Source organism: Psammomys obesus, unplaced genomic scaffold, assembly GCF_907164565.1.
Source record: "Psammomys obesus unplaced genomic scaffold, mPsaObe1.curated_primary_1811, whole genome shotgun sequence".
Lineage (NCBI taxonomy): Eukaryota > Metazoa > Chordata > Mammalia > Rodentia > Muridae > Psammomys > Psammomys obesus.
The window spans coordinates 3,065,243-3,092,656 of record NW_026596046.1 but is presented as its reverse complement, the minus strand read 5'-3'; the positions used below and the strand labels follow the sequence as shown (position 1 = coordinate 3,092,656).

The following is a 27,414-nucleotide window of genomic DNA, read 5'->3' as shown; positions in this document are numbered from 1 at the left end:
GAAAAAAAAAAGACAGCATCCTCAACAAATGGTGCTGGTCTAACTGGATGTCTACACGTAGAAAAATGCAAACAGATCCATACTAATCACCCTACACAAAACTCAAGTCCAAGTGGAGCAAAGACCTCAACATAAAACCAGACACACTAAACTGCTTAGAAGAAAAAGTGGGGAAGAGCCTTGAACTCATTGGCACAGGAGACAACTTCCTGAACAGAACACCAACAGCACAGGCTCTAAGAGCAACAATCAATAAATGGGACCTCATGAAATTGAAAAGCTTCTGTAAAGCAAAGGACATTGCCAACAAAACAAAACGACTGCCTACAGATTGGGAAAGGATCTTCACCAACCCTATATCTGACAGAGGACTAATATCCAGTATATATAAAGAACTCAAGAAGTTATACAGCAACAAATCAAGTAATCCAATTAAAAAATGGTGTACAGAGCTAAACAGAGAGTTCTCAATAGAGGACTATTGAATGGCAGAGAAACACTTAAAGAAATGTTCAACGTCCTTAGTCATAAGGGAAATGCAAACCAAAATGACCCTAAGATTTCACCTTACACCCATCAGAATGGCCAAGATGAAAAACTCAAGTGACAACACATGCTGTAGAGGTTGTGGAGAAAGGGGAACCCTCCTCCACTGCTGGTGGGAATGTAAACTTCTACAACCACTCTGGAAGGTAATCTGGTGCTTCCTCAGACAACTAGGAATAGCGCTTCCTCAAGATCCAGCTATACCACTCCTAGGAATATACCCAAAAGAGGCTCAAGTACACAATAAGGGCATTTGCTTAACCATGTTTATAGCAGCCTTATTTGTAATAGCCAGAAGCTGGAAACAGCCCAGATGCCCCTCAGTGTAGGAATGGATAAAAAAAATTGTGGTACATCTACACAATGGAATATTACTCAGCAATAAAAAACAAGGAAATCATGAAATTTGCAGGTAAATGGTGGGACCTGGAAAGGATCATCCTGAGTGAGGTATTCCAGAAGCAGAAAGACACACACGGTATATACTCACTCATATAGACATACAGTATAGGATAAACCTACTAAAATCTGTACACCTAAAGAAATTCATCAAGAGGGAGGACTCTTGCTAAAATGCTCAATCACTATCCAGAAAGGCAAAGAGGATAGACATCAGAAGAATGAGAAAAGAGAGATCAAGTCAGGAGCCTGCCACAGAGGACCTCTGAAAGGCTCTGCCCTACAGACTATCAATGCAGATGCTGAGACTTATGGGCAACCTCTGGGCAGAGTGCAGGGAATCTTATGAAAAAAGTGGGAAACAGTAAGATCTGGAGAGGACAGGAACTCCACAAGGAGAGCAACAGAACCAAAAAATCTGAGCACAGGGGTCTTTCCTGAGACTGATACTCCAATCAAGGACCATTCGTGGAGATAACCTAAGACCCCTGCACAGATGTAGCCCATGGAAGTTCAGTATCTAAGTGGGTTCCATTGTAATAGGAACAGGGACCGTCTCTGACATGAACTGATTGGCCTGCTCTTTAATTACCTCCCCCTGAGGGGGAAGCAGCATTACTAGGCCACAGAAGAAGACAATGCAGCCACTCCTGATGAGACCTAATTGACTAGGATCAGAAGGAAGGAAAAGAAGATCTCCCCTATCAGTGAACTTGGGGAGGGGCATGCATGCAGAGGGTGGAGGAAGGGAGGGATTGGGATGGAAGGAGGGAGGGAACCACAGGGGGGATACAAAGTGAATAAAGTGTAATTAATAAAGAAAAAAAAGAATTAAAAAAAAGTAGGACTTTGAAAAAATTAAAAAAAATATTTGGAATAAATGTTATAATCCTTAAAAAAAAACAAAAAATGTACAAATAAATAAATATATCTGATGAATATTAAAAAGAAAAGAAAAAAAAAAAGAATTCCAGGCAAAAGCCAAAACAAGGCACTGGGGATAGCTCCCGTGACCAAGTGTTTGCATCATAGGCATGAGAACCTGAGGTACCTGAGATCCATGCAAAAAGCTGGGTGTGGAGAGTGCACTTGTAATTCCAGCACAGGAGACAGGTGGATCACTGAGGTTCTCCAGGTCCCAGTGAGGGCCCTCATCCCAGAAAGACAAAGTGGGAATCTCTTGAGGCAAAATACTGAGGTTAACCTCTGACCTTCACAAAAGCAGGCAAACATGTGCATCTGCACACCAACATGTGTGCGTGCAAACACACACACACACACACACACACACACACACACACACACACACACGTAAGAACAGAATCCAAGATGGTGATAAGACTCAGGTAGAGTGTAGTCTCCAGGAGACAATCTGGGGGAAGCTGAAAAATCAATTATCAGAAAAATAACGGACACTCCAAACAGCTGGACAAAAGCAGTTGCCCAGGTCAGCAGCAACAGAAGCTGAAGAAGCCAAGAAGTTCCTCCCCCAAGCATTGGGCTCTCGGCACTGGCAACTGGCAGAGCAAAACCAAGACTCTTCTTAAATGACTTCTGAGGCAGCTGGAGGAGACATTTGGTAAACTACACTCTGGAGAAACTCAGACCAAGTGGGACAGGAGTAAACTGCGAAACCCTGACGGATAGAACACATGGAGACTGCAGAACAACCCGGGGGAAGCTAAGTCACACTGGAACTTTCACACACACATTCCAATCAGCAGGCAGGACAGTGGTGAGCGCTGCACAGGGTGGGGCCAGCATTGGCAACCAGTGCCCGGGAGGAATTGGCAGAGGGACCATATCTGAGCCTCCACTAGTAAAGGACTGGACAGCGGCAGTACTCTGTGATCCAAAAGTCAACTCACCATAGAGGAGGCTGGGCTCCAGACACAGCTGCAGGAGGCCAGTTTGTTTCCACAACTTGCAGCCCCACTCAGCTTTCTCTCTACAGCTAACCCATGGTGACTTCAACACCCAAGCCAACTTGGCCCTGCTTGGGTCTTGCCCATTTTTTTAAAAATATTATTTTGCATTTCCCTCCTCCACTTTTCTCTTTAATCTTTTCTTTTGATTTTTGCTTTCCCCCAAAAAACATAGTCTGACGAGGTTTTCAGGGTCCCCGTGTTTTGGCCTCCCAAGAGATGTTCCACATTGTCTGATAGCCTCTCTCTGAGTCTCCCTCTGGGTCTGTGTCTCTCTGTGTCGCTTGCCTGTCTCTGTCTCTTTCTCTCTCCTATAGCCTGAATTCCCTAATTCCCCCTTGTTTTGTCCCAACAGTTCTGCCTCCTACTCACAGCTCCTCCTCTATTCTTTCTGTCATCTCAGTACTAATCACTAGGCTTGTAGTGTTTATTTCTTCTATTTTCTTCTTCTTTCCACTTATACCCATAATTACTAATATGTTAGTACATATGATGCTATCAACTTCCTTTCCTCCCTAAAATGATTGACATGTTAGGGGGCATTTTGTATACCTGGTTATTATTGTGTTTTCAGAGTGAATTTATCTCCTGCTACTGACTGTTGTAACATAAAAGGTTAGGAGGTAGCCCTGAGTCCTCTGACACCAGCCCTACAGAAGCAAACAGCACTCTAACCCTTTTATGATTCACTCCCTACAGAACAGGGCAAATACTTCCAACTGAGAGAAGAAATGTAACTTAAATAATTTTTAAAAATTCAAACAGTGGTCTAACTCCTGACACACAAGTTCTAAAGCAAAACCACAAGCAGCATGAAAAAACAAAAACAAAATGTCCCCTCTAAGGTCTATCAAAATCAGTAAATGCCCCCAATGAGGGTGACTTAGATAAAATTCCTGACAAAGCATTCAGAAGATGGATGGGAAACTATGTTCAAAGAAATGAAAGAGGGCATGGCTAAATGCCTGAATTAGTTAAAAAAGAAAACAGAGGAATGAAATAGAGAAGCCAGTACAGGATATGAAAATGGAGTTCTATAAAGAGATAGAAATATTGGAAAACCCCAAACTAAAATGATGCCGAAAATGAAAAATTTCAGTAAGTCAAATAAAAGGGTTAGTGGACGCCTGACCAATCAATACAACACCAGGGCCTGAAGATAAGGTGGAGAAACTGCACCATTTGGTCAGGGGCAATAGATTTAAAGACACATGAATGGGATATGCAAGATCCCTGGGGCGAAAGACCACACCTCTGAATTATGGGCATGGTAGGGGAACTCCACGGTTTTCAATACAACCATAGCAGAAATGTCCTGAATCCAGGGGACAAGAGACTCACTCATGCATAAAGAGACATATAGAACACCAAACAGGCAGGACCAGAAAAACAATCTCACATCATATTATATTATGTATTAGAGCAAAGAATGTGTTTTAAGACCTACATTAGAGAAACATTAACTCACACACGAAGACAAGTCCATGAGAATAACAGTTTCAATAGCCATATAGGTAATGAAAGATGTATTTCAAGTCCTAAAAGACCACAACTACCAACCCAAGATACAATACCTAGCTAAGCTATCATAACTGATGGAAAAATTAAAATTATTCCATGATAAAAAGACTAAAAGAGTGCCTAACCATTAATCTGGCTCTCCATGAGGAATTGGTAGGAGTTTTTCAGATCAAAGAGAATAAAAACACATCTAAGAGGCTACATGGAAGAAATAAAAAATGCTAAAATTATCATTAAACAAAAGTTAGGAAAGATGCCAAACACTACAAAATAAAAAAATTGACAGGAATTAATACATACTTTTCCATGATAACTCTGAATGTTAATGGTCTCAGTTCCCCCAATCAAAAGACAAAAAACAAAACAAAACAAAACAAACAAAACAACAAACCAAACCAAACCAAACAAACAAACAAACAAGCCAGGAAGCAGAGGCAGGTGGATCTCTGTGAGTTCAAGGCCAGGCTGGTCTACAAAGCAAGTTCAGGACAGCCAAGGCTCAAAAACCTGGTCTCAAAACAAACAAACAAAAAAAAAAAAACAAAACAAACAAATGAACAAAAGAAAGAGACTAGCAAATTGGAGTTTAAGTCAGGATCCACTTATTGGCTGCCTTCAAGAGATACACCTTTCCTTCAAAGACAACGCCTTGGAAAGAAAGGGTGGAAGAAGAAAATCCAAGCAAATGAAACTAGGAAAGAAGCACATGTCACTGTTCTAATATCTCACAAAATAAACTTCAATCTGAAACTAATAAAGAGAGACAAAGAACGTCACTTCTTACCAATTAAAGGGAAGAGCCATGAAGAGGGTTTTACAATTCTAAACATATCCCCATCAAACTCAGGTCACTCAGTTTCATAAAGCTGTAAAATCTAAAGCCACAAGTTAACCCAGCACAAAAGCAGAATGTGACATCAATACTCCCTTTTCATGAACAGAGAGAGCAGCCGGACAAAAACACAACAGAGAAATGTTGACTTTAAATGATGCCATTGACCAAATGGACTTCACAGGCCACTTGATCCAAGCATCACAGAACACAGATCCTTCTCAGCAGGACACAGAACCTTCCTAATATAGATCACGTATTAGAACAAATACAACAAATACGAAAGAAAGAAAGAAAGAAAGAAAGAAAGAAAGAAAGAAAGAAAGAAGGAAGGAAGGAAGGAAGGAAGGAAGGAAGGAAGGAAGGAAGGAAGGAAGGAAGGAAAGAAAGGAAGAAAGTTTGAATGCAAGAAAGAAGTTGAATGCAACAACTTCTTGCATTCAATGGGACCACAACAGAATAAAGGTAAAAATAAACATCACTGGAAACTACACGACACTATAAAAACTCATGGCAAATAACATGCCACTGAATGATGGATGTATCATCAAGGAAACCAAGAAGGAGGGGCTGGGCATTGTGGCGCACACCTTTAGTTCTTCCAGGACCTGGGAGGCAAAGGCAGCTGGATCTCTGCGAATTCAAGGACAGCCTGGTCTACACAGTGAGTCCCAGGCTAGCCAAGACTACATAGTGCAACCCTTTCTCACATAGACAAGCAAACAAGCAAACAAAAAAGGAAAAAATTAGACACCGTAATTAAAAAACACAAAGATGAATATAATCCAAACCTATGAGAATCAATGAAAGCATTCCTAGTAGAGGAGTTTATGGTTTTAAGTGCTGACTTTAAGAAAAAATAAGAGTGAGGCCTGGAGGAATGGAGAGATGGAGAGAGATGGCTCAGTGGTTAAGAGCAAGTATTGCTCTTTCAGAGGACCCAAGTTCCACTCCCAGCATCCATATGGGACAGCTCACAGCTGCCTATAACTCCAGGCCCAGCAGATTCAATACTTTCTTCTGGCTTCTGTGAGCACGTGCACTCATTTCATGGACCCCTCCCCTCACACACAGAATTTAAGATAAAAATAAAATCTTTTAAAAAAGATAGATCACCAAACAAAACAAAACAAAACAATAACAACAACAACAACAACAACAACAACAAAAAAAAAACCTTAATGCTGTACCTCAGGGCTTTGAAAAAACAAGCCAAACATCAAAGTGGAAGCTACAATGGGATACATTAATTCAATATTAATTATTATTTATTTTACCATTTTATTTATTTCCTGGGAAGACTTTATTGAAATCCAATCAAACAAATAAAAACAAGTTGGGCCTTTGAAAATATAAGCCAGATGGATGAACCCTTAACCAAACTAACCGAAAGAAAGAGGGAAAACCCTAATTAATAAAACTAGAGATGAAAAGGGAGCCATTACAACAGACACTAAATAAATCCGGAAATCATAAGAATATGCCTTGAAGACTTACATTCCGTGGCTGAGATGACGACTCAGGGTAGAGGCATCTTCTGAAGTCAAACCCATAATCCACATGGTAGGAGAGAAACAGCTGCTGCTCATTTTCCTCTGACCCCTACACAGGTCAGAGATGCCTTTGCATGTGCATGCACCCTTCTCTCTTTTTCTCTCTCTCACACACACTAACTCACAAGTATTTAAATGTAAAAATATATTGAAATTTATATTCCAGTAAAGTAGAAATTTTAAAAGAAATAGCTGACTATCTGGATGCATATAGCCCCCTAAAGTTAAATGTATCTACATCAAGTGATGAGATTTAAGCAGAAAGTAAAAATCTTCCAACTTGGAAAAGTCCGGCCCCACATAGATTCACTGCAACACTCTAGGAGGACTTTATGGAGCGAGCACCAACCCTTCTCAAAGGAATTTGTAAACTGGAAAGGGAAAGGCTTCCAACCTCATCTTACAAAACCAATCTTACCTTGATACCAAAGCCAGAAAAAGATATAACAACAACAAAAAGAGAATTATAAACCAATCTTCCTGATGAACATAGACATGAAAGTTCTCAATAAAATACTGGCAAACCAAATTCAAGAACAAACCCAAGAGATCATTTATAATGATCAAGCTGGCTTCATTCCAGAGGTGTAAGGCTGGTTTGACTTAAGAAAATCAATGAATACAATCCATCACGTAAATTGACTGAAGGACAGAAGTCACATGTACATGTCAATAAATGCAGAAAAAGCTCTTCTGACAATATCCAGCACCTTTTGTTTAAAAAAAAAAAAAAATCAACCGACCAACCAAACAAAAAAACACCGGAAGAGGCTAGAAATGGAGGGAGAGTGTTTCAATACAGTAAAGGCTTCACGTGATAAACCTATAGCCAATGTCACAGGCACAAGGGCAAATTTCCGGCCCTTGACAAAGATTGTTTATGGTCTTTTAGGTAGACAGTAGAGGGATTTGCTGCTAGATCACACTGTTGTTGAAGGGCCCTAACATGCCCTAGCACGGCAAACACGTCGCTGGCAGGTGTCACCCTCGTAGAGTCCCTCTCCCTTGCTAAACCGTTAGATTCCTTTATTTAGGCACCTCCACATTTCTAAAGATGGCCGTCAAAGTCCATTTCTGTATTTGGCCACTTCCTTAAGCCTGAATCATTCCTGAGGCTGATTTCCAAGGTCCAGCAAGTTCCCTACTTGGCTACACTGAATAACATGTCCAATCAGAACCTAGCTAATCCCGACATGGACATCCCTTTTTTAAAAAGTCACTCCTGCATAGTCATTGGCAGCTGTTTCTGCCTGATTCAGATTTACCCACGATGCCTCTCTGCCTTGCTTAACAAGGGATCTCTTTGTGTTGGAAATCGGTGTTTGGGTGTGGTCTGTCTGGTTAGTGGTCCAGGAGGATGCTCCCATGCTGTGCGCAGGTGTTGCTATAATAAGCAACTTGAAGCAGGCAAACTTTGTAAAGGTAGGAGGTTTGGTTAGCGCCGAGCTTTGATGTTATGAGTTCAAACAGTGTGACACAGACTTCATGGTTGTCCCCTTTGGCTGCCTGACTCCTGGTGGACAGTAAAAACGGGTCCCACCATTTTCTGAGAGCCCACCCAAGTCACCCATGGGCCTCCACTGCATTGAAAACCAATCCTCAACACAGGAACCTTTGTAGGACAAGCTTAAGCCATTTCCACACCATAGCAGTTTCCAGACTGTTAAAATTATGTTGATAAGTAGAAAGGCAAATTCACTTTGGTTTTAAAAGACGGTGTTTGTTTATTCCAGAAATCATAGACTTTACTTGTTTGAACTTGTGATTAAAAAGTTGCATGCCAGCCACTGCACCCAAGGGAGTTCACAGGACTCCGTTCTCCCCTGCCACCTTGTGGGATCTGGATGCAAGTTCGGTCACCAGGCCTGCACACAAGCACCTGCTGAACCACGTAGCCAGCCTTTTGTGTGTGTGTATGTGTGTGTGTGTGTGTGTGTGTGTGTGTGTGTGTGTGTGTGGTGGTGGTGGTGGTTTTAGGAGGTAGGTAACCTGGAGGCTGCTGCTCCAAACTATATATTTTTTGCTGCAGGCTTTCTGAGTGTTCGGCTATCTGTCTCCGTGGCCTGCAGGGCAGACACTCTCAGAGCCTCCCTGGGCTCTTGCAAAACAGCTTAGCACACAGCCCTGAGCTGTGTCACTGACTCCTGTGCTTCTCTCCAGGAACCCCCTGATGGGGGAGCATGGCAGTTCTCTAAGGGGGAGTAACTTCGAGGTCCCCCGAGTGTGACATTCTCATTTTCTTCCCGGTTGATCCAGGATCCCTGGCACCTCAAACAACTGTTTTTTCCTGTTGTGTCTCGGTGCCCTACCCTGAGCGTGCACGGAGACATTTGCAGGAAAGATTCCTGAGAATGTTCCGTATTCGTTACGGAGATGAACTGGAGAACATACGGACTCTAGAAGCACCAAAAGCTTTCATAAAGGGGCACTTTCCTTTCAGGCTCCCCCACCAGGCAGGGCTGGACTGTGTGGACGGTGGTAAAGTAAATGACCTACCTGTATTTGCCTTAAAGAAGTGAGCGTCAACAGCACATTTTTACTGAGCTGACACCCGGAAGCACTCCTGTGCTATCAACCACAATCACTGCTAATCAAACACTTAAAATCAAGTTTCAAAAGATAGTGTATAATTTAGAGCCCATTTGCAGAAACTACATGAAGCAATCCTTCCAAGTCCTTGCCCTTGTTGGAAAACTCTTGACTTAATCAGTGTGGGTGCTGGGTCTTTGAAATTGGGGTTTGCTTGCTTCATGTTTATGTAATTAGGATCTTTTCAGTTTCTAGCAACAGAAGCCTCAATCAGGCTGACTATAAAAATAAGGAATTTGGGTAGGGCATATGGTTCAGCAGACAAAGGCTCTTTTGGACAAGTCTGCGGGCCCCACATGGCAGACCTCCACAAATATCCTGTGACACTAGCACGAACGCGCCTGCGAGCTGAAAAAAATCTATCAACTGGCTCATATAAAAGTAGTTCAAAGCTGACTGTGGTGTCTAAGGCAGGACAACCATACATTTTTATTAAACGTGTTTAGTTCTTCAGAACACAATGAAATGTGATTATATCCACCCTCCCTCAACCTTCCCAATATCTCCCCCAACACATCTTCCTCCTAGGTTCTTCATGTTTTTGTTTTTGTTTTTGTTTTTTTTTAAATAATCCACCAAGTCCTACCAGTGCTTGTCCATACAAGTGTTGGTCTGCGGCAACTACTGGGGCATGAGAAACCTACCAGTGGCCACACCCTCAAAGAATAATGATTTTCCTTCCCTGGAAGTTTTCTACAGTCAACAGAATCTCTGTAAGAGATGGGGGCTGCTGAAAATTTTCGGCTGGCTTGATCTTTGAGGTCCTGTTTTATGAGGCCCTCATAAAAAGCTTCAGGCCAACATGAGCTGTATAGTGTAGCCCTGTCTCAAAAGAATATATTTCAGCATTTTAATTTCATTTTATTGTTGTGTATATGGGTGTTTTCGAGACACAGGCATATCTCGCAACTGCAGACTCCTGAAGAGGCCATTGAATTCTCTGGAGCTGGAGTTACAGACAGTTGTGAGATATCTGTGTACATCTGTGTATGAGTACCAGGAATCAAAGCCAGGTGCTCTGGAAGAGCAGCCAGTGCTTTTAACCATGGAAACATCACTCCAGACCCTCAACACAAATTTAAAAGGTAGTTTGAAGCAAGTGTTTCAGAAGTGAGTAATCTAGTAGTTTGAAAACTACAGAATTCAGTTTTTGTTGTGAAATGAAGGACTCAGTGATGCCAGTATAACTTGAGAACCAAAAAGCTGAACAAACGAAAAATGGACCAACCAAACATGAACAAATAAGGCAATATGCTTCCTCTAGAATCTAGGAACCCTACTGCAATGGATCCTGAGAAAAGCAATTTAGCTGAAGCACAAGACAAGGACTCAAAATAGCAACGATGAATTTGTTCAAGGACCTTATAGAGGATATGAATAAATCCCCTAATGAAGTCTGTGAAAAAACAGATAAATAAAACAATGTAAACAATTCAAAATGTGAAAAGAGAACTTCACAAAAGAATAGAACCACTAAAGAAAACCCAACCTGAATAAAAATGGAAATAAAAAACATAGGGTGTCAAACAAAAACCTGAGAAGTCTGTCTCACCAACAGATTATAAGACATGGAAGACAGAATCTCAGGTATCAAAGACAAAATAGAAAAAAAATAAATATTCCAGTCAAAGAAAATGATAAATTCATAAAAAAAAATTCAGGCACAAAACAACCAGGAAATCTGGAACACCATGAAAATAAGAAACCTAGAAATAAAGGAAAAGAAACTCAGGTCAATAGCACAGAAAATATTTTAAAAAAAAAACCATAAAATTTTCCAAATCTAAAGGCGTACAGACAGAACACCAAATAGACAGGAAGAGAAATGAAACTCTCCACAAGGGAAGAGAAGGAGGAAGGGAGGGAGGGAAGGAAGGAAGAAAGAAGGAAAAGCTAAACCAGTGGATCATGGGATCTTGGGGCAGGAACTGGACAGACACAGCAGAGTAGTTTCAGGCATGGGCTTTGCTGTATGCGTTAGTGGGCTGTACACGTCTCCATACATATGTCCAGAGCATACAACATGCAGCACACAGACCTGACGAGACTGCTGGTGCCGCTGCTGTAGCATCGCACGGTTAGGTGTGAGGAATGTAATCCTCTTTGGGGCGAGGCTGGCAGTGGTGAGGCCATCCTGCAGAGCAGAGGCTAGAACATTCCTTTCTGCCCAGTTTTGCTGTAAACCCAACATTGCCTTGGAATGTAGAGTCTGTTTGAAAAGAAAAAGTATATGGTATATATAGAAAGAGTCAGTTATTTAGATTTCAACAGTTTCCAACATGTTAACCAGACACTGTTATTAGGAACAGAAATATAAACCTTTTATTTTTAAAATTATATTACTATTTTGAAAAAATTTTCAGAAAAAAAAAAAGTAAGAATGAGCGAACATAGACACATATGGCTAAGGTGCTTATTAAGGAGTAATTATTTTGCTCATCTTATTTTTAATGCTCAAAGAATCCCAACCAAGCTTTTTAAAATTATGTAAATGTATTGGATAATTAGCATTTTAAGAAATAATGTTATTAGGAATTTTTTTTCTTAATTTTAAACATCCCGCAAATATAACAAAATGAATTTTCTATTCAATACTAAATACATTCTTAAATGTGAACTTTTCCACATTAACCTGTAAACAAGAATCTTTACTCTAAAGGCATTTCTTTTTTCACGGTTGTTGGACGGTTGTTAGTAGCAACCCTAGATGTCTTTCTCCCTGTTCACCTTTGCTTTGAGAGGGTAACTTCTTCCAGCTTTCACCTTCTTGCTCCCGAGTCATAAGAGAACATTTCCAGATGCTTCTAGGGAACTTTCTTTCCTGCTTTGTCCAGGTATGGATGATCTGATCTGAATTCCACCATCGGCAGGAACGACGGAATGTAAGTTCAGCTGAGAGGATTTCCTGAGGCTTTGCCTGTGTAGGTGGGAATAAGGCTGGGTATCTAATAAGACCAAGAAGACTGATGGGTGCTGGGAGGCCACACAACCTGCACACACAGCATTTTGTGCATATTGTTCCTAAATTCTGCTCCTCCTATAAAGGAGAAATTTATGTGTTCACTTATGGATTTTATAAAATAATTGCTGCATTTTCACTTTCATGTCTTCACGAGACTTACTTTATCTCAATGTGTAAGTTATTGGAGAGTTGCTGTTGTCTGCAACTAATCTGGCTTGACTCAGTTGTGTCTAGGACATGTTCTCCAGGCTTTCACTAATTCTGTATGTGTTGTTTGACGGTAGCAGATATAATACCCCTCATGTGGACAAAGACAAGCATGCTCAGCATCTGTAGGTGGTAAGGTTCAGTTCTTTATAGGGTTGTTTACTTTGTTTGGGGTTTAGAAGGGATCATTAAGGTTACATTAATCTTTTTGTTGTATCAATTCTGAGTTCTGTGTTTCTAGTTGTATCATCTAGTATACATAATTTTACTATTTGTCTTCTTATGGTTGGAGCTTTCTACACTATTACATAATGAACCTTTCTCTTCCTGGCATTTTGTTTGCTCTGTGGGAATTGAACAGCCACTCCATTTTTCTTTGGACATGCATTTACATGACAGCTATTCTTCTGCTCTTCACTGTTAACCATTAATATATCATATATTTTAAGCGAGTTTCTTATGGTGGGTTCAATTGGGTCATTTGTTGACATGTGCCAGAGGTTTTATCATGTTTTCATTTTCACATAGATTCAGGAAATTGTTTCTTGATTTTTCTCTTTGTCCCATTCATCATTCAGCAATGAACTGTTTAACAGTCATGATTTTGTACATTTACTAGAGGTTTCTTTGCTGCCAATTTAAGTTTTATTTCATTGTGATCAGGTGGGATATAGAGTGATTTTAATCTCTGAATTTGTAAAGATTTGATTTGTGTCCCAGGATGTGGTCTATTTCAGAGAAGGTTCTGTGTGTTGTTGAGTAGAGCACATATCCTTTGGGTTTAGGTGGGATAATATTCTGTAGGTATCTGTTAAGTCTGTTTGCTATACAGGGTCAATTAGCTCTGAAGTTTTTCTATTTTTTGACCAGATGACCTGTCTACTGGAGAAGGTAGAGTACTGAAATTACCTACTATTAATGGACTGATGTTACTATGTGTCCTTAAATCCAGTAGTACTTTTTTTTAATGCTATTGGGCACCCCTGAATTTGGTGCATATATGTTTAGGACAGTAATGTCTTCTTGGATAACTGTTCCCTTTATTAGAATGAAATGTCTCCCTTTATCTCTTCTGATTAGTTTTATTTCAAAGTCTGTTTTGTTTGATATTAGATTACAATGCCTGTTTGCTTCCTGGTCCCGTTTGGAGTACTTTTGTCTATCCTTTTACTCTAAGAAAGTGCTTATCTTTAAAGCTAAGAGGTGTTTGCTTTTCTCTCTCTCTTATAAACAATAGATGGATTTTGTTTCTTGATTCATCCAGTCAGCCTGTGTTTTTTGAATGGAAAATTAAAGCTGATATTTAAAATTATTATTGAAGTGTGTGTGTTAATTGTGGTCAATTGTGTTGACTTTTCATGTTCTTCTCAGTGCTACTTTGTGTTTTAATAATTAATGCTCCATTTTTCCCCACGGTCTCTTGCTGTGCTTATTCCTCTCTTCAGTCTGAAATATTGTTTCCCATATTTTCTTTAGGCTTGGTGTATTATATATACCTTTTAAAAGGCTGTTTATATTGTGGAAAATATTTTCCCCTTCAATTATGACAGATAGTTTTGCTGGATATATTAGTGTAGGTAGGCAGTCATACAGTCTTTAGTACTTGGGAGGCATTGCTCCAGACCCTTCTGACTTTCCCAGTGTTCATTGAGGAATCAGCTATTATTCTGATGAGTTTTTCTTTAGATGTGACTTATTTTGTTTTTCTTGCAGCTTTCAATATATTTTATGTATATTTAACATTTTAACTAGAATATACTGTGGGGATCTTTTCTTGGCTTGTGTATTCAGTTTTCTGTGTGCTTCTGGTCCCTGTATGAATGTGTCTTTCCTTAGCTTGAAGATGATTTCTTCTATGATCTTGTTGAAGATCTAGCCTATGCCATTGGCTTGGGATTATTCTCTCTTGTCCATGTCTGTAATTCAAAGGTTTGGCTTTTTATGATGTCCCATTTCCTGTGTGCTTCTTTCCTGTTTTGTTTGTTTGTAAAGTGCTCATATTCCTTGTCTATTTGGTGTTGATCCTCTATTTTATTTTTAAGTCCTGATATTCTATGTTCTGATTGACTCATTCTACTTGTATGGCTTTCCTTTGAATTTTTTTAGTTAAGTTATTGGGTTTTTCAATTCCACCTTCATTTCACCTTGAATCCTCTTCAATGATTCTATTTCCTTATTGAATTCTATTCTTAGGTCCTGGATTGTCTTTGCCATTTCCATCAGCCTTATTTTTGTATTTTCTTGAGCATCAATCAGGTTTTTATTCTCCTTATGTTGTTTCTCTTTAATTCTGTAGCTTCTTTAAACTCCTTAACTTCATTTTCTAATGAAGTTTGATTGTTCGTTTAAGTTGTGTGTCTTATGGTTCACCTTATGTCTCATTGGCACACATTTCTACAGGGCTGGCAGGTTACAGAGAGAAGATATTGGCTAGATCTTTTATACTGTTGGTATTTCTGTGATGGGATTTGGACATGTGGCTTTCTTGGTTCACTGTAAATCTAATAAGCAGGCTCAAGCAGAAAAGAGGGCATTGGGGGAGGAGTTTGCCCTAGATATTGGAAGTGGGTTTGGGTGTAACAAGATCAGGTGGACTAAGGTGATTGGGGTGATATGGGATGTGCTAGGGGTGTGGGGGTACACTGGCTGGGTACAAAGATTGGACGTAGTGTAGAAAGGGCCTGTGAGTTGGGGGCTAGGTAGGAGGGTCAAGAAGCCTAGAGATCAGTGGGAGGGCAGGCAGAGAAGGCCTGACGAAGCTGCACTTGATGTGGGAATTGGGCTGGATCTGGTGGGTTGAGATGGTATGAATGGGGAAGAAGAGGGCTAGACCCTGGGCTAGACCCTGGAGAAGGATGTGGGAGAGATCTGAGAGATGTGAGAAGGACAGGAAGGATGCAGTGCCTATGGATATGATTTTAACAATGCCAAGTATTTGGTAATTAAGATTTCCTCCAAATTCAAATAACACATACATATAAGTATACACATGTACATATATTTTTCTCTCTCTGTAATTAATTAAAAGTTTTAAAGTGGCAAAAGCAGTAGCATAATACATCTGATTGTGTTGATAAGGGTTTTTCAGGTCAGTTAAGTAAGTTTCTTGCGATTATAAATCATGCTTGCTCCAGTTCTACAAGGACTCCACCACAGTCTTTGGGATGGAGGAAAATGACGGGTTTCCCATGTGCTCCTATTTTGGCCTCATCAGTCAGACTACGGATCTTCTTTTTCTTCAAATCCATCACGGCTGCATTGATATTGTCCACCTGGGAAAAGAAGACAAATACGGGTACATCTGAGATAATAAAATACCAAATGCTACTGCATGATTTAAACTTGGGCCATCTGTTTCCTCTGCCTTTGGACAGGACTATTACTAAACCACCACATGTGCCGAGGCAGGGTAGCTCAGTCATGGAGCACTTGCCCAGAGTGCATGCAGCCAGCCCTGGGTCCTACCCTAAGCACCTAAACAAAATAAAAGCACCCACAAAATAAGCCTAAACTTTTCAGAGAAAAAAAAAAAAAAGATGAAAATTGCAACACCAAAGAGCTTTTACATTAATGGACGTTTCTTTTTGTAACCTACATTATGTATGTTATACTTTATACGTTTCTTTTAATATTGAACGAACATTTTTCTGAGAGAGTTGGGCTTCTTGTCTATAATGAGACAAAAAAAAGGAGGTTGTTATGTATGGATCCTAAGTTCCCCAAAGGTACATTAGTAAACATTTGCTCCCCATGGTGGTGCTGTTGGGAAATGGTGAGCCTTTAGCAGGTAGGGTTAAGAGTGAGGTCTCAGGACATTAGAGCTACACCTTTGAAGGAGATGGTGTAGCCACAGCTGGTCTTTTGCTTCTTGCCACGAAGTGCTGCCTTATCCCAAGTAAGGAAGGGAATAAGTCATGGACTGTGATCTCCAAGCCAGGGAGCCAGAATAAACCTTTTGTCTTTTCAAGTTCATTGTTTCCAGTATTTCCTACAGTGAAGGAAATCTACTAGCACAAACATCTACCAGGCAAATTGGTTAGGGATTAAAATGAGGCGACCAATATGTTCTTAGCAGTTTGCACATAGTAGGTACTCAGTAACCCTGATCCTAAGCCCCCGTTCCCCAAAAAATCCTACCTGTTTATGACCTTTGTGATTAAAACTAGAAATGAAGATCACTACAAAGCTGAAATCAAATTGTTACTCTCCACTGTAAGACCCCAAACTTGTAGTTGTACAATTCTCTGCTGGGTCTCTTCAATGTCTCGTTTATTTGCAGTGCAGGAAAGGGGGATCAGACAAGTGATGGGGACAGTGGGAACTCTGTGTGATAATGGATTAGGCTGCAGGTACCAGTGAGAGTTTATAGGGTTCTGAGTGACAACGCATGCATTCTGCAAGGGTACACACACAAATACAGATATATGTATTAGTTAGAAGGCTTAGAACCAATGACACTCCAACCAGAACCAGCACACTCAGCAACCAAGACTGTGGTTTCTGACACCATTCTCCAGTTATGGGATCAGGGCTGGGAGAAATATTTGCTTCTAGGGTTCCAGCAGGGATTATGAGTTTGCAGCCATAGGAAATAAGAACGTTTAGAAAATTTTAGAGTTCGTTTTTTCATGTGTATGGATGTTTTGTCTGCATGCATGTTTGTGTACCATGTGTGTGCCCAGTGCCTGCAGAGGCCAAAAGAGAGTTAAATTCCCTAGAACTGGAGTTACAGACAGTCACAAGCTGATAAGTGGATGTTGGGAACAGAACCAGAGTTTCCCAGAAGAGCAATGCGTGCTCTTAACTGCTGAGCCACATCTCCCACTTTAGACAACAGAAAGTATTTTTAAAAATCATGTAATAAGTAATCCATGGCAATTTAGTGTCTAAGTGGGTTACATAGTAATGCGAAGAGGGACTGCCTCTGACACAATCTGATTGGCCTGCTCTTTGATCACCTCCCCCTGAGGGGGGAGCAGTCTTACCAGGCCACAGAAGATGACAATGCAGCCACTCCTGAGGTGATCTGATAGACTAAGATCAGAAGGAAGGAGAGGAGGACCTCCCCTATCAGTGGACTTGGGGAGGGGCATGTGTGAAGAAGGGGGAGGGAGGGTGGGATTGGGAGGGGAGGAAGGAGGGGCTTATGGGGGGACACAAAGTGAATAAAGTGTAAAAAAAATAATAAAAAGAAAAAAAATCATGTAATATGTCAACCCACAGAGATCCAAATAGCTCCCAAGAGCTAAAGCTATAGCCACAGTTCAGTTTGATGTAACTTTCCATTTATTAATTGGGGCTTCCCATAATGGCAACCTTCCAAAGACAAAGTATGATGGGGAAAAGGAATGGATACTTTACAGTGGTAAAATGAACTGATTTCTCAGATTATATGGGCAAGGTTAATGTCAACAATGACGTTGAAAGTATCTTGCTTCCTGTGTTATATTTATTGACGTGAGACAATAAGAATGGCATTGCCTTTCCAAATCAACAACCTCAGTTCAACCAAAAGAAAAACACTGGGCTTCTTTGTCAAAAATCAAGTGTCCATAGGTGTGTGGATTTATTACTGGGTCTTCAATTCAATTCTAAAGACCAATCAGTCTGTTTCTATGCCAGTACCACACAGTTTTTATCACTATTTCTCTGTAATACAGCTTGAAATCAGGGATAATGATACTATACTTCCAGAAGTTCTTTTATTTTATAGGATTGTTTTAGCTATTCTGGTTTTATTATACAACAAGCCTATAGCTAACATCAAATTAAATGGAGAGAAACTTAAAGCAAGTCCACTGAAACAGGAACAAGACAAGGTTGTCTATTCTCTGTATCTCTTCAATATAGTACTTGAAGTTCTAGCTACAGCAATAAGACAACTAAATAAGATCAAAGGGATACAAATCGGAAAGGAAGAAGTCAAAGCATCACCAATTGAAGATGATATGATAGTATACATAAGTGACCCTCAAAATTCTACCAGAGAACTCCTAACTCTCAATGGCAGACAGCTTAAAAGAAACAAGGAAGCTTTTTCATGTGTCAAGGTCACTACCAACAAGGAAAGTCTGAGAAACAGCCAGGGGAAAGAGGAGTCCAAGGAGACATGAAAGTCTAACATAAAATTCTGGAACATCAACAAAAGGGGCACTGGAGTTCCACAAACCTTTAATCCCAGCACTCAGGAAGCAAAGGCAGGTAGATCTCTGAGTTTGAGGCCAGCCTGGTGTATAGAGTGAGTTCTAGGACAGTCAGGGCTACACAGAGAAACTGTTTCAAGAAACAAACAAACAAAAAAATAGAGGGGTCACTGAATAAAAGATATGGAAATCTGAACCAAATCTAGACTTTAGTTGCTAACAGTGGTTCACCCTTGGTTTGTTAGCTGTGACAAATGAATTACACTAATGTAAAGATGTACATTATTATTGTTGTTTTTTCAAGACAGAGTTTCTTTGTGTAGCTTTGGCTGTCCTGGACTCTCTTTGTAGACCAGGCTGGCCTCAAACTCACAGAAATTTGCCTGCCTCTGCCTCCCTGAGTGCTGGGATTACAGGTGGGTGTTACCACGGCCAGCTAAGATGTTCTTTAATATAAATAATCTGAAGAAATCAATCACATTTGTAATGAGTGGATTACATACTTGTTAAATGCTAGTTAGAGAAAGTCAACTGTAAAATGACATCTGTAACTCAATTTTGGAAGTTTGATGATGCTCATTTTAGAAAACTACCTTTAGTTCTGATTGGCATGATATCATTTAATGAATGCCTATTTGAGAGGTAAAAGCAAAATGACATGTTGGAAGTTAAGATGGTTTAACAAAGAAAAGAGATGTGACAAGATCTTGAAAACTGTTCAGTCTGAGTGGTGGGAATTTAGAGGTTGATAATTTTTCTACTTCCCATATTAAAATTTTATAATAAAAACATAGTGCCCTTTGATAACTTTTATTCAAACTATGGCAAGATTTTATAGGGCATTCTACCCAAGCACAAATGTATACCATTTAGATGTTACATCCTATAATTTATTGTATTATTCGATTGCCTGTAATCCAAGATGTAATCCTAATCTAAATGCTTTAATTAGCTTTCTTTTATTGAGATAGGACATCATGACTAAACGCAACTTGGGTAGAATAGGGTTTATTTCACCTTACAACCTTTAGATCACACCCTATCACCAAGGAAAGTCTGGCAGGAACACTGCTTACTGGCCTGCTCCCCCTGGCCTTTTCTCTTGTTGAGAACCCCATCAATCCAAGGCTTTCTAGAGGCCCCAAGAAAGGACAAAGAGAATAGTAGTTCTGTGTTCTTGTACAGGGACCGACTTAGAAAGATCCAGTCTGGGGCTGGGGCCAGGACCTCAAAGGAGGCAGAGTTACAGTTTCGGGGATCTGACTCTTTCGCCCTGGGCTGCGGTTATCAGTCCTAATGCTGTGTCTGAGGCATCCTGTGTTCTCTTTGCCTACACTGTCTGCTTTAGCTTTCTGCTGACCTTGGCAATTTTCCCCCTGTAAGTAGTATATAAGAAGCTCTGCTGCTTAATAGACTTGCTTGGCGTAAGTCATCAGCTTATACAAGACTTCTCCATACTAGCTTTTGCTTTTGTCTTCTTTATTTCTTTATCATCCCTTAACTCCGCACTCACTGTTTGGGACTCTTATTCTTGATAGTTTGAGTCATTTTCTTGTACGCCTTGGGCTACCTGTCTAAGCGTGGGACCATTCACAATGAACCAGGTTTTCCCACACCCATCACTAACCAAGAAGTAGCCTCACAAACTTGCCCACAGGTTGATCTTAGGGAGGCCTTTTCTCAGCTAGGGTTTTTTTTTTTTTTCCTCTCAGGTGATTCTAGTTGACAATAACCTAGCTAGTACACTAACAAATACTTCTGAAATGTAACAAGTTACTTTTAAAAATTCTTAATTAATATTGGACTAGCATTTATTTCTATTACTATTTATTTCACTGACTCATTCTAATTTTGAAGATCTTGTGCTATATCCATCCTTCTGCTAGTGTTGCTGTGAAATTTCCAATTCTTTTCAATATTAATTTATTTTTAATTGTGTGTCTGAGTGTGGGTATGTGCATGTTAGTGCAGCTGGCTGGAGGCTGGAAGCATCAGGTCATCTGGAGCTGGAGTTACAGGAGGTTGTGAAGACCTGATGAAGAGTTTAAGTTAGCTTGGGTGACTCCATTTTGAAATGAGAAGCCATCTTGACCCGGAGCTGAACTCAGGTACCAGGAAATATCACAGAATGTGCACTTGGCAGAAAACAAAGTTAACTTTCCTGGTAACAGCTTCCAGGAAATATTACAGACTAAATACTTGGTAGAAAACAGAGACAATCTCCCTGGATTTCTTCTCCTGATTCTCAATGAGAATTGGTTGGGAAAATTCTACCCAACATTCCAGATGTAGTTTAGAAGAATGGCAATTGTGATTATGAGCTCTCTAGCTCAGTGGTTCTCAATGTTCCTAAAGCTCCAACCCTTTAATATAGTTTCTCATGTTGTGGTTACCCCCAACGATAAAAGTATTTCTCTTGCTACTTCATAACTGAAATTTTGCTACTTTTATGAATCATGATGTAAATATCTGTGTTTTCCGGTGGTCTTAGACAGACCCTGTAAAGGGTCATTCACCTACCCACACCATAGGGGTTTCGACCTACAGGTTGAGAACCACTGCTCTAATTCCAAATGTATATTTCTTTAAGAATCTTTGAATATTTGACAATTATGAAAATAATAAAATAAAATGTCTTTATTTTCTGAGTTGAAAGTATATGTAATAGCTATATAAGAAATGCAAAAACCAATCAACCAACCAAACAAACACACAAACAAAAATCGAAACAAACCTTGCTTTGGGAAATGAATTCTAGCCCCCAAGTGATAAAACAAAAAACAAAACAAACAAACAAACAAAAAAACATGGTCAATAGTAACCCATCTTGTCAAAAATCAGGTGTCTGGGTTTATGTCTGGGTCTTCAATTCCACTGATCCACCAGTCTGTTTCTATGCCAGTACCATGAAGTTTTATTACTGTTGTTCTATAGTATAGCTTGAGATCAGGGATGGAGATACCTCCAGAAGATCTTTTACTTGTAGAGAATTGTTTTAGCTATTCTGGGTTCCTTGTTACTCCATTAGAAGTTGAAAATTTTTCTTTCAAGGTCTGTAAAGAATTGTGTTGGTAATTTGATGGGAATTGCATTGAATCTGTAGATTGCTTTTGGTAAGATGGTCATTTTTACTTTGTTAATCCTGCTGAGCCAAGAGCATGGGAGATCTTACAATGGAAAAAAGATAGCATCTTCAACATATGGTGCTGGTCTAACTGGATGTCTACATGTATAATAGTGCAAATAGGTTCATATTTATCACCCTGCACAAAACTAAAGTCCAAGTGGATCAAAGACCTCAACATGAAACCAGACACATTAAACCGATCAGAAGAAAAAGTGGGGAAGAGCCTAGAATTCACTGTCATAGGAGACAACTTCCTGAATAGAACATCAACAGCACAGGCTCTAAGATCAACAATCAATAAATGGGACCTCATGAAAATGAAAAGCTTCTGTAAAGCAAAGGACACTGCCATCAGAACAAAGTGACAACCTACAGACTGGGAAAAAATCTTCACCAACCCTACATCTGACAGAGGGCTAATATGCAGAATATATAAGGAACTGAAGAAGTTAAACAACAAATCAAGTAATCCAATAAAAAAAAATGGGGTACAGAGCTAAACAGAGAATTCTTAATAAAGGAATATCAAATGGCAGAGAAACACTTAAAAGAAATGCTCATTGACCTTAATCAGAAAAATGCAAATCAAAATGACCCTGAGATTTCACTTTACACCCACCAGAATGGATAAGATCAAAAACTCAAGTGACAACACATGCTGGAGAGGATGTGGAGAAAGGGGAACCCTCCTCCACTGCTGGTGGGAATGTAAATTTGTACAACCACTTTGGAAATCAATCTGGCACTTTCTCAGAAAATTAGGAAAAGTACTACCTCAAGATCCAGCTACACCACTCCTAGGAATATATCCAAAACATGCTCAACTATACAACAAAAACCTTTGCTCAACCATGTTTGTAACAGCTTTATTCGTAATAGCCAGAATATGGAAACAGATTCTCTCAATGGAGGAATGGATAGAGAAATTGTGGTACATTTACACAATGAAATACTACTCAGCAATTAAAAACAAGGAAATCATGGAATTTTCAGGCAAATGGCGGGAACTAGACAAGATCATCCAGAATGAGGTATCCAGAAGCAGAAAGACACCCATGGTATATACTTACTTATAAGTGGATATTAGACATATAATATAGGATAAACATACTAAAATCTGTCCACCTAAAGAAGCTAAGCAAGAAGGAAGACTCTGGGTAAGATGCTCATTCAGAAAGGCAAATGGGATAGACATCAGAAGAGGGAGAAAACAGGGAACAGGACAAGAGCCTACCACAGAGGGACTCTGAAAGACTCTACTGATCCAGGTTTCAAACTGGAGGCTGAGACTCATCGCCAAACTTTGGGTAGAGTGCAGGGAATCTTATGAAATAAGGGGGAGATAGAAAGACCTGGAGAGGACTGGAGCTCCACAAGGAGAGAAACAGAACCAAAATATTCTGGGCCCAGGGGTCTTTTCTGAGACTGATACTCCAACCAAGGACCATGGATGGAGATAACCTAGAAACCCTGCACAGATGTAGCCTATGGCAGCTCAGTCTCCAAGTGGGTTTCTTAGTAAGGGGAACAGAGGTTGTCTCTGCCATGAACTCAGGGGCTGGCTCTTTGATCACCTTCCCCTAAGGTTGTGGGCAGTCTTGCCAGGCCACAGAGGAAGACAATGCAGCCAGTCCTGATGAGACCTGATAGGCTAGGGTCAGATGAAAGGGGAGGAGGACCTCCCCTATCAATGGACTGGGGAAGGGTCATGGAAGGGAGGGCAGGATTGGGAGGGGTCAAGGGAGAGGGCTACAGCAGGGATACAAAGTGAATAAATTGTAACAAAAAAATAAATTAAAAAAAGCAAAAAAAAAAATAGTAACCCATCTTTAAAAGTGCCTTCACTATGCTGCAAACACTGGCAGTTCTGCTTCAGAGAACTGTTCCGGGTCCTCAGTGTATTAATGTAAATAAGCTGTCTGATTCCCACTTTAATTTTATACAAGTAACTGCGTGTATCAATGTGAGTCGGGAGCTGAGGCTGATTTTCCCTTCTTCTGGTGATTGAAGAATGACTGTTGCCAAGGCTCAAGAGATCGTTCAGTGGTTAAGAGCACTGGTTGTTCTTCATAGGTCCTGAGTTCAATTCCCAACAACCACATAGTGGCTCACAACCACCTATAGTAGGATCTGATGCCCTCTTCTGTCATGCAGTTGTACAGGAAGACAGAGCATTCAGATACAAAAATAAACGAATCTTAAAAAAAAAACACAACAAAGATAATTGTTCAAGCTTTAAAATGTTTGACCCATCATAATCAGAATTGAGAGCCGGGCAGGGTTCTAGCAGAGGACCTGGTTTTGGTTCCCAGCACCTATGTGGAGGCTCACAACCACCTGTACGTCCAGTCTCAGGGTATCCAGTGACCTCATGGCGCCAGGCAAACAAGCGGTGCACATGCACACATGCCAACAAACATACACATAAAATAAAAGAAATAAATCTAAAACCAACCAACCAACCAACCAACCAACCAACCAAACAAACAAACAAACAGCGATGAGACTTTCTTTGCTGGCGGGCAAGTTTTACCTTGTACCCCTAAGGTACATAATTCTCAGTCTAACAAACAAGCAACATTTTATGAACAAGTAACAATGTGACACTTTTAATAGTTCATGATCGCTTGATTGATTTAACAAAGAGATTTCACTTTACATAAAAATATAATGTTGTTAATTGGTATCAATAATGAATGAATTCAGTCCTCAACCTGTCTTAAATCTATTAAAGCTAAGTGAAAAGTCTAGATTAAATATTTATGTTTCAATCCTACCCTAAAGGCTAAATCTAAATGAACTGTGTAAACATAACATTATTTTGACTAGGGCAGGATTGATTGCTCAGCAGTTAAGAGTGCTTGCTGCTTTTCTAGAATGCCCAAGCTCTGTTCCCAGAGTTCAGTTCCCAGCACCCACGATGGGTGGCTCATCAGTACCTGTAACTCCAGCTCCACGAGTCCCAGTGTCCCGTTCTGGCCTGCACTGGCACCCTATAATAATGATCTTTTAAAAGCTGACTCTTCCGCAGCTTCCTGTGTAATCCTGGGAATGCTTTGGATGACACTCATTACCTAGGCCTCCCTATTTGCCATAGGTGTGCACAGCATTTCCAACTGCTGGGCTCCACTGACAGCAAAACACCCTTTCAGCCTATGGTTAATGACAGGTGCTGCAGTTTTGTTCTCAAGGATCCCCGAGATGCCCAATCTCCAGCACATAGCTTTGTTAGGAGGTGCTGGAACCTTTAGGAGGTGGGACCTCATGGGAGGAAGTTAGGTCAACACGGATATGCTCTTGCAGGGGATGATGACAGTCTGCCCGTTCATCTTTCTCTGTAATAAAATACACTTACACAGCAATTTTAGAATGAAGCGAAACCTCACCAAGCGGCCCGTCTGCTTTGTTTCGTTCTCTGTAAGTGTTACCAACCCATGAAACTCTGTCTAGGAGACAGTGACACACGCACCACTTGCAGAAGGATTTCCTGAGGAGGGTTATTGCCAAAAAGGAGATGGACTTTTTAAAGGCTGTTTCGCTATGTTTCCCAGACCAGACTTGAGTGTGTAGACTCAAGGGATGTCTCTATGTTAGCTCCTAGGATGAATGGGACAACGGGTCTGTGACACTGTTGGACTAGACTAAAATTATTCTTTGTGTGGCTATATGCCGGTCAAAGGTCACGTCTTCTTCAATCACTCTCTAGATTTCTTTAAGACAAGGTCTTTTTGAACATGGAGTTCACAGATAAGGACAGGTTAGCTGGCCAGTGAGTCCCAGGGATATCTCTGTCTCTGCCTGCCTAGTATTGGGATTATGGACAAGGGCCACCACACTGGCTTTCCAAGGGCTTGGGGACCAACCTCAGATACTCAAACTTGTATGACAAGTTTACTAAACTATCTTTCTAGGTCCCTGAGATGATTTTTGAAAGTAGAATTTCTCTCTGTAAAGGAAACTTTTATTCACCTGTTCCAATTGTTGTCTTAGAGGCTTACTGCCTTTGTCTGCTAACCTAGGCCTAGGCCTGGAAGCTTCTAGCTTTCATACCATCTAACCTAGGCCTAGAATGTTTTCAGCCTCAGAGAATTACTGCTTAATAAGTTCACCCTTTCTTGTTCTCTCTGAGCTCTTGGCTATCTGGTTCAACACAGCTGTTCTGGCTCAAACTCTTCTCACAGATAATTTATTCAATCTGGCTTCTCTCTTGACCTCTGAATTGCTCTGCTTGGCCTCAAACTAACTCAAGCAATCTGCTCTAATCTCCTGGCTCCTCTCATTCTCTGGCTCATTCAGTCTTTATCTGAGTTCTCTTTCTGCAACCTGTCTCTCTATTACTGTCTCAGGAAAAACTGCCTCCCCTCTCTCTTGCTGCTCCTTAAGTAGCTTCCCTTTCCTCTCTCTTTTTGTGAGAGTTGGGTGTGTCCTGTTATGTCAGATCTTGCTCTGATTCATCACTGTTTCTGCTACTCAATTAGACATCACTTTCAAACATGGGTGCTTCCTTCTACAAAACTAACTTTACCTTCATTGCTTGGAATTAAATGCCTGTACACTATGCCTGGATCTAAGCTTTACTTTACCTGATACTTGCTCTATCCCAGGCTGACCTTGGACTGAGATCTGCTTGCCTGTCTCCTGGATTAAAGGCCTGTTTGTATTCCAGCTGGATCACACAGACCTAGAAAGTCTTTGAGTGTGATCTGTTGCCAGAACAGCCATGTTCTAAATTAAAATTCCTCTACATCTCTCTTCTTGGTTGAAGAGCATTCCTCAGGATGAAGGAAATAAGTTATCTCACTAGCCATTTACTTTAAACTCATATAACTTTCATAAGGCATATATGGCTCAATGAAAAAAGAGCTGTAAAACATGAACAGAAAAACAACTTATCTGTTATGCAACCATGGCAGCATCAAATCTGCAACCAGTGTTGCATATTTTAAATATTTACCTAACATTAAAAATAATATTTTCTTAAATACTTTTTCTCATAAGTCTGCAAAAGTAAGATCACCTTTAAATCAAGCCTAATAGTCTCCCTGTACAAATGCCTGGTTGCCCTCACTGTCACTCACCTGGTTGATCCTCTGAGGCAACTGGTCTCTACTGTTCCTTCCCAGGAATGGGTCTACACCATACTGCTCCAGCTTGCTGACTCCTTAGCTCTCCCTTGTGGCTGTGCTCTTTACCTCAGCTCACACTCACCATGCTAGTACACACCTCCTGTGCATGGAGGCCTATTTCTCTCTGATAATACAAACAGGCCTATTTCTCTCTGATAATAAACCACAGCCTCCTCATCTTTCACAGGCACCAAGAGTCCCAGGGTGTGGCCCTTCCTCTTCCTGTTTGTTCCTTCTCAATACTTGCCCAGTGAATCTACCATCATGGCTACACCCACTCGGGTGCTTCAGATTGTGGCAACTCACATGATGGCACGCATTTCATACCACTTGGCCTCTGACTCCCTATGCTAATCTTCAAGTCCTCCTGCAATGATGTACTCTACACATGACTAGCCCTGAATCTCCATGCTAGGCAACACCCTGCCCCAACACACACACACACACACACACACACACACACACACACACACACACACACACA

General features: G+C 40.5%; 1 protein-coding gene across 1 annotated transcript in view; it reads right to left on the bottom strand.

Annotated features, from left to right (window-relative positions):
* Positions 1 to 15,512: 15,512 nt before the first annotated feature.
* Positions 15,513 to 27,414, bottom strand: part of Mcee (methylmalonyl-CoA epimerase) — a 26,123-nt gene continuing 14,221 nt past the window's right edge. The window contains exon 3 of the mRNA XM_055623604.1: positions 15,513 to 15,806. Within this exon, the coding sequence (XP_055479579.1) occupies positions 15,654 to 15,806 (153 nt within the window). The 3' untranslated portion in view covers positions 15,513 to 15,653. The remainder of the gene's footprint in view (positions 15,807 to 27,414) is intronic.